This window comes from Perognathus longimembris, chromosome 5 (assembly GCF_023159225.1).
Source record: "Perognathus longimembris pacificus isolate PPM17 chromosome 5, ASM2315922v1, whole genome shotgun sequence".
NCBI classification, from domain to species: Eukaryota; Metazoa; Chordata; class Mammalia; order Rodentia; family Heteromyidae; genus Perognathus; species Perognathus longimembris.
Genome location: NC_063165.1, coordinates 25459611 through 25472757, shown reverse-complemented (window position 1 = coordinate 25472757; position 13147 = coordinate 25459611). Strand labels below are relative to the sequence as shown.

Genomic DNA, 13147 nt, shown 5'->3' with positions numbered 1-13147 from the left:
GGTTTCTGGTATTTTTATTATGATTAGACCATTGCACTTACCCAGAACAGTAAGATAAGCCTTGGAAGTTTTGACTGGCATTGTAAATAAGGAACATGTGTACTGTCCTTCATCAGAGAGAGATACATCACTGACACTGATGCTCAATTCATGCCAGGAAGCGCGAACCAGCTCAATTCTATTGTCTCTTAAAGCTAAAAAAACAAACAAACAGACAAAAGACAGAAAGTGAATGATATTGGATCGTCCATGTTTTGTTTTGTCCATGTTTTTTTTAATACATTTTCAACATGATTTCATTAATTTAACCATGCATCTACTCTTTTTAAACTAGTTTAATAGTCTCATATAGATTATCAGATGCTTTGTTTTTGTTTTTTTTTAGTAAAAGCATTATTAAATGCTCATTAATGGTCTCTGGAGTTATTTTTTACTTAAACGATTAAATCTCATATAATGTCTAGATAAGGTGGAGCTTGGTGCTAGGAGTTGACTTCTATAAAATATCCCGTGGCATGACAGTACCATGGAAAATTGTGAACAAAATGATGCCATTTCTGTGGCTAGATAGCTCTGGGAATCTGTGATTGCTGAAGACTTTCGGAACAAAGACAATTGGTATATTAAAAGTTCCTTACAATAGAGATATTTGCTGAACTTTCCATAAATCTGAGGGTATAGTTTTCTGAAAACATTTGCAAGCTAGCACATACTTGACTTTGCTCTGATTGGTTGATATAACTTATGGTAATATACGCCTTTATTGAAATCATTTTCCGATCACAGAACCGTTATATTCACATAATAACTATTAAGAAGGTTAGAGTCATGCTACACTTGGCTAGTTTGGGGGGAAAAAGTCTCAGTTATTATTATTTGTATCTCATGATTGTGAAATCTTATTTTCATTAAATAGCGATATAAAATCTGGAATTAAGCAGGAGATTACTAGTGAAATATAGAAAGAGGAAGCAAAGATGTCCAAGGATAGCAGGACAACATGAGCAGTAGAGTAGCTATCGAACAGAAAAATATGAGTCATGCCCATCTTCTCCCTAATAGGGCCTAGTCAAAAAAGATGTAATAATTAACCTCGATTGTATTGTTGATCAAAGTAGAGTCCCTCCATCCTTATAAGAAGAGTTTTGGCCATCTACAAGGGAATCTAGAAGGAACATCACAGACAAATATCCCCAGAAACTAACCCCAAATTCTGCCTGAGAATTCTTACTTACTGGGGCAATGCACATTTGGATAACAGGTTAATGACTGGATGAGCCTTTTACAGTCAGAGCCTTCAAAATGCTTTTCCCCAAAGAAAACACCTTGCCCCACTGCCAAGATGAGTTCACTCATTGTTTATGGTGACCATTTCTTTACTAGTTCATTTGCTAAACGAAGAGCTTCCTCATAGCACTGTATACTTAAAGCAAACTCTACCTCTGCAATGTAAAATCCTTTTCCAGCTTATAAATGCCTACAGTACACTTCTAAAAGAAATTTTAACCATAAAAAATAAATAAATATAGGACAACCTGCAGTGTTACAACTAGGGATCTCCAACAAATCAACTAACTCCCAGTGAGTTGGAAACTTGTCTCAGTACCTCAGCACCCTGAACCATAGCTCTCTGCACAGTAGGGATTCAATGAATGGCAGTGACATTGAAAGTAAGAACTAAAATCTGTCTGTATATGATAAGAACAGTGTGAATTGATCTGGGAAATCTTCTTCAATACCTCTCCACAGGATTCCCCATGGGAAAGAAGCCAACTAAAGAGAGGAAAAAAAAAAAAAAGAAAACAGAGATAGAGAAAGAAGTTTTGTTGTTGTTGAGAGAATGTGAGCATAAAAGAGTTGGAAACCCATACAACATAGTTTTCAACTAAGTGATATTTCATTGGTAAGTGATTTGAAATACCAAGCAGTTGATCTTTAAAATACTACTTTTGCCTCACAGTTTCCAAATGAACATTCATGGCAAGGTAATAGCCAATCAGAGACCACTCATATTGTTATGTAGTAATTCCCAAATACGTAGTGGAAAAAGGATTGTATTATTGTCAGTTGATGTGAATTCAATCCTTATAAAAGTTTTCTAATGAAAACAAAGGAGGCTAATGGTTTATCTGTCTTTTTAAAAGTAACTATGAACCTCAACAATTTCTCTCTATAACTCTTTAGAACATGTCCCCAGAAATGAATAAGTGAAGTCAGGAATGTGCAATTGTAATTTAAAACGTTGAAAAAAATTACACACACATCATGACGACTGAAAAATGAGCTAACAAGCAGGCCTTTCTGGTCAGGCATTATTAGCCATTAGTTACTTGCCATGAACAAATAAGGCAATTCAGTGGCTTAAAATCACAAATTCTAGAGAGTTCAAAACAAAAAGCACTGACCAATGAGTAAGAATTTATTAAATACCACTTAACTGTAAAAATATTATTCCAATATATTGTTTCTAAGTGGTTTATTAATCTAAAAATGCATATTGTAATTCCTGTTGGGTAAAATTAATATTCCGAAAAAGGTTTCTTGGTTAAATTGATTCAAATTATTTGCTTATTTGTTACAAAGTTTCCAGGATATTCAGTAAGCCACATACTAATTCAATTTTAAAGCAAATTGGAATGATAACAACAGTATAATTGAGTTCTTTTGACATTATTTATCCAGGAGCCCACTAGGAGAGGTAGGTAGAAGAAGCTCGATTGCAGACTGATTTCTTAGCAATCTATAGTCCTTTATAGTTATAAGTCCTTGCAGAAGCTGTTCAACTCATTTTTAAAAATAGATTTCTAGTGAGAAATAATTAACATTTTACTCCAAAATACATGCTATCAAATATATTTTATTATACCCATATTAACTAACACAATTACCACATTCTTGTTTTATTTGCTTTTTTCTAGTTCATCCACTCATTTGCCGTCAAACTTCTTCCAAAGAAGATGATAATAACTCATTGAATTACACACAATTCCTCACAACTATCATGATAATACGTAAATTCATTGATAATTTATTAACTTATTATATTGAATAATTTAATGTTCCCGTTTTGTGAAACTAGTCTAAAAGTTTGTTAATTCTTTAGAATGTTACATTCATAGATATTATAGAATACATATTTATATAAGTAAATTCTTTACAGTGAAAAGTTTTTTTTTGTTTTTTTTGTTTTTTTTTTTTTTTTTGGCCAGTCCTGGGCCTTGGACTTCAGGGCCTGAGCACTGTCCCTGGCTTCTTCCCGCTCAAGGCTAGCACTCTGCCACTTGAGCCACAGCGCCGCTTCTGGCCATTTTCTGTATATGTGGTGCTGGGGAATCGAACCTAGGGCCTCGTGTATCCGAGGCAGGCACTCTTGCCACTAGGCTATATCCCCAGCCCAAAAGTTTTTTATTATTAGTGTAACGATTTATTTTTCTCTATTCAGTTTGCAGAGAAGAATTAGAGAAAATCTTCCACCAGAATAATAGCAGTCACTTCACATGTCATTTTGGCTTCTTAATTTGTTATTGCTAATATAATTAATATAGCTAAGGCAAACATACCTTTCTAGATACATATGATATTAACAATCATTGCAAGTATTTGAATGTATTCAAATACATTTGTTATCTAGCCAGTATTCATAACAAAATCTCCACATCAGATATGGAATGCATTTTAAGAAACTTGCTACCTATTCTTCTTGTACTAAGGGCACATCCTCTCTACCTAGTAGATATTGTAAGGAGTTTAGATATGTTTGTACAGTAAGCAAGTTCTGTCCACAGAAAAGATGTATCTATAAATGCTAATCCTAAACTTTTGATTTAATTTAAGGTTTATTCACTGTGCATTACATAAAAATATTCTCTTTTCCATTTCTACTTTTGATAACAGGGATACCCAGATTTTAATCTTATTCTTTGCAAAAAAAAATTGTACATTGTCCACCTGGTTTAGGCCTACATCACTCCTAATAACAATTTCTCTGGACCTGGTCAGTTACTAAGACGATTCATTCAATAGAGATATACTATCTTATAATTGTTAAAAAATCTGCTTACCACCCCCACCCTCCTTCCCTCCCAATCCCATCACCCCCCTGCCCATATCAGAACTAGTGCAAAAAATTTAAGGATTACTAAAGAGAATAAAGACAATTGGATCTAGTATGCCAGAATGTTTGTTTTGTTTTGTTTTATTTCTGCTGCTTGGATGTGAACACTAACAAGGAAGAAAATTTAAGGAAAGCTATGTCAAACAAATTATCATAAAATATATAAGGAACCAAAGATTCAGACATAAGTGTGATGTTAAAATTTGTCTCTACATATTTCACAGAATGTAAGAGAAAGAGGAAAATCTTGCTGCTCTGAACTTGCTTTATTTGCTGAAGGTCAACCCAATTTTATTTCATGTATTAACATCAGTTTGTGTCATGTGAAAGCATCAGTACTGGAAAGTGCTGGGGGGAAAAGTCAAAGACAGATGAAGCAAGTGAATTATTTTTTGTTTTGTTCTTTTACAGTCATACAACATAAAAAAATCTAAATCAATCTTCTGGAAAATTGGAGGGGAAAAAACAACAACAACAACAACAACAACATTCTTCCAGAGATCCTTTTTGTCATACCAAGTGTCAGCCTGGGTGGAATCTTACCAAAGCCATAGTTAATGAACTTTTAAAATAAACTGTCAACAGAACTTAGGCTAAAAATCTGGAAATTGTGTAGCTATCTGAAAGATGCTTAGCAGAATTCCACTTTTTAAACTTCAGCTTTCTTATTTCAAATGTGTAGATGTAGAATGAGTATTCATCCCTCTACCTAAAATGTCTGTTTATGAAACATTTAAAAAAGCAAAGCAACACATAAATATAATATATAATACAAATAATATAGATAATACACATAACATATGTAATATAGGTAATACAATATATTATATATTATAAATAAAAATAGCAAACATTCAATAATAGAAGCTACAGATACACATATCACATTGAAAGTAGTTACAACAGTGATATAACAATCATTTCCATAACATGGAGTTCATTTCACTTAGCATCATCTTATGTGTTCATAAGTGTATAACTATTGGGCTCTTGTGATCCTCTGCTGTGACTTCCCTAAATCTGTGCTAATTATTCCCTATAAGGGAGACCATAGAGTCCATGTTTCTTTGGGTCTGGCTTACTTCACTTAGTATAATTTTTTCCAAGTCTTTCCATTTCCTTACAAATGGGGAAATGTCATTCTTTCTGACAGAGGCATAAAATTCCATTGTGTATATGTACCGCATTTTCCTGATCCACTCATCTACTGAGGGGCATCTGGGTTGGTTCCAGATTCTAGCTATGACAAATTGTGCTGCGATGAATATTGTTGTGCTGGTGGCTTTAGTGTGATTTTGTTTGTGGTCTTTTGGATAGATACCCAAAAGTGGGGCAGCTGGGTCATATGGGAGCTCTATGTTTAGCCTTCTGTATACTGGTATTAGAACTAGGAAATTGAAAGGGAACACCAAAATCGAGAGACACAGAGTAAAAAAAGACAAACAACTACAAAAGCAATACTTGCAAAACTGTTTGGTGTAAATGAACTGAACAATTCATGGGAGGGAAGGGGAAAGGGAGAGGAGGGAGGGGGAATGAGGGACGAGGTAACAAACAGTACAAGAAATGTATCCAATGCCTAGTGTATGAAACTGTAAGCTCTCTGTACATCAGTTTGATAATAAAAATTAAAAAAAATAAGAAAGAAAATAGCAAACATTTATTGGAAATATAGTATAAAAGCAATACTAATAATATGTTTAAGCTTACAATATTTTTTATATTATATACCTTTAAAAATTTTTTCCAGGGCTGGGAATATGGCCTAGTGGTAAAGTGCTCGTCCCGTATACATGAAGCCCTGGGTTCGATTCCTCAGCACCAAATACACTGAAAAAGCCGGAAGTGGTGCTATGGCTCAAGTGGCAGAGTTCTAGCCTTGAGCAAAAAAAAAAAAGAAGCCAGGGACAGTGCACAGGCCCTGAGTTCAAGCCCCAGGACTGGAAAAAAAAATTTTCCAGGCTTGTGGGTTTTGCTAAAAGTGAGTGCCCTCTTCATGACCTGGGCTTTTTATTCTATTAATTCCTACAGCTATGAACATGAGCAAATTTGTTAACACATTCATATATTTACAGTGAGGTTCCATTTAAACCATTGTATAATTTAAGGCCTGAGACTTTTCTAGTCTGTTTTCTCAATCCTCATTAGAAGCTCCCTCAAAAATCTCAGAAATAATTGAGCATTTGTTGTAACATGGAAAAAAAAAAGGAAACATTTCTCTTTCTCTGTAGCCTGTTCCTCCCTCTCCAGTTCACCCAAACCGCATTACTCATGCTCATGAACTACTAACCTAGATCATTAGTTATCATGGTCAGATTTGTAAAATGAAGCTACATAGTTTTTGTTGTGACAAAGAGAGTTTAAAGGTGAATCTTTTCTAGTCCATTACTTATATGTTGATTTGCACCTTTTACCTTATGACATACTAATCTCCCAAGACATTTTAACTTTGTAAAAGACAATTATCTATTTCCCAGACGAATCAGAAACATGCTATAAATGTAACTCTCGTTACCTCTATTTAAGACGTGAGTGACAGTAACAGAGGAGTACATGAAATGCTAGCTTCATCTAGTGAATCATATCACAGACTATTCAGTGTGTCTTATAGCAACACAAATGTGTGATGAATATGTGCATGCATGTACATATACTTGATAAATAAATTCAATGTCCATTTCAATTCTACATAAATTGCAGCTCTTTTTGTATGTAAAATATCTGGATTTAATTCTATTTCATAATGTTAAAATTTTTGTAATTTTGTTATTCCATGATAAAATATATCCAGCCTGAAATCTTTTCTTGAGTATTGTTGAGAAGAGAAAATGTTTCAGTGACGCACATGATTGATATATAACATGTCCTGTCTCTGACAATATATATAACATTTTGAGAAAGAAAGGAAATCAGTACCAGCCTAAAATTCAAAGCAGATAATTACATAATCTGAATATGGAAATGTTTGCACTAATAACCAGGACACTGATTGCAGAAGAATGATAGCTAACCCATTAATAGGAAGTTATATCTCAAATCCACTGAATTTTTGAACATAGAGAGGTTGATTTGGATTTCATAAAGGAAGCATTAATTGACCAAGAACTTCAACATTATATGCATCTTCACATAAAGTAGTCATCCTGGGCAATTGTTTACATAATAGCTACCTGGTTTTCTGCCAGATTTGCTTAAGCATTCTTTTTCATCTTTCAGGGTAATAATTTCTCATAAATTCTGAGGTCCCTTGCAATATTTTGAACAGGCAGTCTTTCAGAGTCACCTAGGAAAGCATGACCTATTACTATATGACTTTCAGTGGTCCTGTGACTCAGTGGTTCATGATAGTCTGTAAGTGTTCAAAAAGTTCTTTCTGTATTCTAAGTTGTTTTCAATAATGAGTTAAACCTCAATTGTGTTAAGATTCAAAAAACCCATTCAATTTTAAGGTGTTTTCAAACTAGCTAAACCTCAATTTTATTAGTGTTATTATTCATCTGTATTTAAAAAATTATCTAATGTGAATTATGTTTTGTGCTCAATTTAGTTCTTTAATATGATTGAAATTTATGCTGAAAATATTGTCACTTAGAAGTTAGTGATTCAATAAGAACTGTTCAGATAATCAAGCGCATTTCACAAATTTATCTTTAGAAAATTAATACGTATCCACTCAAATCATCTGTTTCTCCTAGATCTCATTATTCTCATCAAATGACAAAGCCTGTGTGTAGGAGAATGGCTCAATGTTGTGAACAAGCACCCATGTATGTCTAGTTTATTAAGGCTGAATCTCAAATAACAGAGACATTTTTGCACAATTTGGAAAAATAGTCAGGCATTACTATATATTTAGATATATTACATCAGCAAATATAGATATGCACACAATATATACATAATTGCAATGCAGGACAGTCTTACACAGGGTATTTTCCTTTCCATATATCATTCCTAAATTAAAAATAAATAAAAATAAAAAGAAATAAAAGAGAAGTAAATTTATATTTCTCTCATAAAAATGTCAGGATAGAAAAAAATATAAATATGTTATTGTCATATGGCATGACAACATGGTAGGTTATTTTCTAAAGCTTAGACCTAAAATGCCAGAAAATACAAATGTCCTCTGACTTCTTATATTGTGAATTTTTATAAATGAAATGAATGCTCTTCAAAGCAGTAAAATATCAATGAAAACATGATCAGAAAATGAAGAAGAATGTGCAATCTTAGTAACTTAGTCTTTAGAAAAATCTTTATGCCTTCTAGGCAAAATAACCCATACAAAAAGAATGTAAATTATGATTTACAACGTAAACTAAATGCCCTCCTGCTGCTATATCTGCAATGAAAGTTTTATTTGATGAAAAAAGATTGTTTATGAGCCTTCTTTTCTGAATTGAATATATCAGAATTAAATTTAACATATATTTGTTTCATTAAAATGAGAAATTTGAATAAACCCCTTGGTACACCATTTTGACAAGAAAACTGAATTAAAAAACAAAGACTATTAATAGATGATCTCCAATGCCAATTAATTGAAAAAATTATGAGACCTATTTTTGTGGATCTTATAGAGACAATGCTTTTCTTTGCATCCATCACGAATACAAGGCTAGTAATATTTTGCTTGATTTTCAAAACAGGGTATTTGCTAGGTCATTGTCACACTTCTAATTTTTCTTGAGAAAATACCTTACTATGAAATTTGATGTAACTTTTGGCTTATACTTATTTAACAAAAAAATTATGTATCATTGAACAACTTTTGGAAGCTTTTATTATTTTTAACTACTTACAACATATTGCTATTATTTTTATATCTACCAGTATTATTAATATGCCATAGACCATTTACCTCAGAGATTTGCAGATTATATGTAATGTTATTAAATAAATGTAAATAAAATGGTAGACTGTGAATGAAAAAATGTGTTAGAGAAATCAAATTATCTTATTTGTTATTGTGAGACATTAAAATACTCCACAGCCTGTGAAAAGTGTTTAGTTCCTGTTTATATTAAATGTGGGATGATGAAATCAGTTTTGACTTCTGTTATGCATGGTACCAAAGTTACTCATACTGTAGCCTAATTGTGTGTGTGTGTGTGTGTGTGTGTGCATGTGTTAGTCCTGATGTTTGAGCTCAGGACCTTTGGCTCTTGCTCAGCTTTTTCATAATGGATACTTTATGAGTTGAGCTGGCCCTCATCTTCTGGCTTTTTGCTATTTAATTGAAGATAAGAATCTCGTGTTTTTGTGTGCCTGGGCTGGCTCAACCTCCTGATTAAGTGGGGTGATGAGCCTAAAATACTAGCCTTAATATTGTATTAAAAATTTTACTTCCATCTTCATAAATGGACAATGTTATTATTCTGTGAAATAAATCCTTGTAGTATACAAATTCTTATAGAAATAATGCAAATGTATATATAGGTTATAAAGTTGAAAAATAAATTTTATGATCATTTAAAATTAATTAATTCAAATAAATCACTCAAAAATATAGTTTATAATAATTGCATTATTATTCAAAAAATGATAATAACTATTAAGAATGCTATTCATAGTTTCTTTATCAGTGTAGTAATTTTATAGTTATTATTATTATTACTGAAGTGCTTATGGGACTGCAAGTTTATCAGTTCTTCTTTGTCTTTCTTCTGTTCTTCAATTCTCCAGTTCTAATAACTCTTCCCTTTAAAAGAAAAGGGTACAGTGAACAAGACAAAAAATTGCTGACTACGAAAACTCAGAAAGTTTTTATTGATCTTGAATCATTTTCTATGTTTATATGTTCAATAAGTTGTTTATAAATCTCAGGACAATAAAAATTTTAAATATCATAATTTCCTATTTTGAAATTGAAATATCACATCTCTTTAAAAATTAATTGAGCCATTTTCTAAACTGTCACAAAATAGTCTCTCACAAAATAGTCTGAATCTTCTTCACCTTAGAAATTTTACTTAAAAAAATTCTAAGTCATATTAATTATATGCTATCATTTAGAAATATACCATTATAGCTACAGACTTCAATTTTTATTTTGACAAATTTTACCAAAATGTAGATCATTTAAATGAAAAGTTAGGAGAGTGATCTTAACATGATACTTGAGTTAAAATATTAAAATTTAAAATATAAGCATTTTCATCTTGTACTGTACCTTAGTATTACATACATGTATATGTGTGTATATATCACTCCCAAACATTTATATACATGTATATGTATAAACATACATATATAAATATATGAAATGTAAAGGGAAATTTAAGATGGAGAAGAACAAAAGACATTATAAAATTAAATGAATCTGTGAAGTTGGGAACACTAAATTAATCTAATTTGATAAGTTTTATGGGCGTGAGAACAGCAAGATTCTTTTTTTTTCTTTTTCTTTTTCACTCATAAAATTTACTGAAAAAAATGAAAAATGCACAGTAAAAGCGACATGTCTCTTGTCATCTATAGCAAACGTGAACATTGTGCTTACGGTTCTATTAAGTATAATGTCTCAGAAGCACGCTTGAATTCCTACTTTGTAGCTAGGTAGAAGTGATGCCCAGTCTAAAGGTAGCTTCAGAAATCCAGACGGAAAGCTCTGAACGCACAGTACTCTCAGGGGTTCAAAGGCTCCCGCACTTCATGACTCTGCAGCTTCCATAGGATGTTTTCATATCTAAATAGATAGGTCTAGAGCTTAATTTAGCTGTGGAATTGCTGTCAGCCCAACAACCAGGCTCTATTGGAGGAAAAACAAACAAACAACTACGAAAAAAAAAAAAAAAAACCCTCCCTCTTTCCAAAGAAACACCATATAAAGTGGTTGTCCAATTGGAGAGGGGATAGGAAAACTACATATTTTCGACATAATTTCCTACAACACTACTTCCTTTTTTCACATTCTTCAAGATGAACAGTATAGACTTGAATTCCTCAAATAGAGAAAAAAAAAAAGGAGAAAAAACAACAACAAAAAGCCTTCAATTCAAGTTATTGAAACCTAATATACAGGAACTTAAACAATTAGATGATGGACAGACCCTGTGGTCAATAGCCACCAAATAAACATAAAAAGGGAACATAAGGGGCTGGGAATGTGGCCTACTGGTAGAGTGCTTGCCTAGCAGAAATGAATCTCTGGGTTCAATTCCTCAGCACCACATATACAAAAAAAGCCAGAAGTGGTGCTGTGACTAAAGAGGTAGAGTGCTAGTCTTGAGCAAAAAGAAGCTCAGGGACAGTGCTCAGGCTCTGAGTTCAATCCCTGGACTGGCAAAAAATAAAAATAAAAAATGGAACACAGTCTTTGGAGAATTCACACCATAATGATGAAGATGGTAAAGATGATGATGACGGGGATAATGAAGATGAAAGAGTGGAGTTAATTGCTGCCTAATACTTATGGACAATGTACTATATGAATAGAAAAAAAAACTTATGTGCTTATATAGTATTTTCCAAATATTATCTTTACAATTGATTCTTGAGAATTTACTTTTTTCTTTTCTTCTTTTCCTTTCCTTTCCTTTCCTTTCTTTCTTTTTTTTTTCCTTTAGAGATATGATGTCAGTATATTGCCTAGGATATATCCAAATTCCTGCTTTTAAGCAATCCTCTGCTTTTTAGTAGCTGGGAGAGTTTTAATGGTAGTCATATTTTAAGAATGATTCTAAACATCTAACAGATTAGATAACTTTCTAGTCTCACATGAGTAAAAGCACAACTCAGATGAGTATTTGGGAAGCCTGAATCTAAAAGCAAAAATTCTGTAAACATTACACACAAGTACTTTCCTAATACTGATTAATGCTTGTAACCAATCATTAAATAAAAAGAATTCTGAATGTTTCTCTGTAAGATCAGTGATGGAAATCATATTTAAAACATCACAACATTGAGAATGACAGATTAAAAGACAAAAATTATAGCACAGGAAATTTCTTTTCAGCATCATACTGCGACTGTTTGTTAGGTATTGAAGGTACCAGGAAAATGCCTTCTATTTATTGTTCTGAAAAAATAGAAAGTAACATAGTAATACATTAGTAGGTCTAATTAAGGACTGGAGTTGAAAATCATTCACTGTTTGAAGTTTTCTACATTTTCTCAGTTTATCAATTAGATCACATTACAGCTCTTCTAATCTCTTAAAATAGTATATGGAACTAAAGTCACCATCTTCATTGTTTCTGAAATTAACTAATTGCTGGATACTGAACTCTTTCACTAATGTATGCTTTTCCTTAGCAATACACCATCAAAAGATATTTATAGGAATATAAAATATGAAAAAATATGTTATAGTGTGTGTGATAAAAATGTACTCTAATGATCATAACCCCCATATTAAATTATTCTGCATTTACTATTTTGAGGTTTATTTTAGCTTAGCTATCAATGTTATGACAAATATATTACCCTTTGAAACTTTTTCATCCATAAAATAAGCAGTTTAAATCTTTTATGTAACTTCTTTGCAGAACTATATATATATATATATATATATATATATATAAGCAATTTTGTTTAAAATTTTTCCTAAAGCAATAAAAGTTTTATGTATGTTCTACATACCTATAGAATTTCTGTGCATATTTTGAAAAACAAAATCTACATATCTCGTGGTACTGATCCTTCCATTTTAAATAGGCATGTATAAAACAGATTATTTCTATATTCTGGAGTTTTGACAGTGGCTCTCTTCTGAAAAGAGGTAAGGTATATAATAGAAATTTATTTACATAGGAATGTATTTCCATAGAAAAGTACATAAAATCAAATTTATTATGTGCATCTCTTTATGAACATTAGGGAGAGAACAGATGCCTACATCAATTGTGACAGAACTGAGTGATGACATAATACTCTCCTGCCTATGACGATGACATAAAACACAAAGGGCACAACACTGTCAGTCTTTTTGTTTATCTTCTATCTGAGACTAACAAGGAAAGAAGGTGATTGACAGACTGACAACATACTCCTAGTCTTAAGCAGATCTTTGCTACCTTTAATGCA

At 32.2% G+C, this 13147-nt stretch overlaps 1 protein-coding gene across 1 annotated transcript in view; it reads right to left on the bottom strand.

The window, feature by feature from the left end:
• Positions 1-13147, bottom strand: part of Cadm2 (cell adhesion molecule 2) — a 172229-nt gene that overhangs the window by 111651 nt on the left and 47431 nt on the right. The window contains exon 2 of the mRNA XM_048346436.1: positions 42-194. Within this exon, the coding sequence (XP_048202393.1) occupies positions 42-81 (40 nt within the window). The 5' untranslated portion in view covers positions 82-194. The remainder of the gene's footprint in view (positions 1-41; positions 195-13147) is intronic.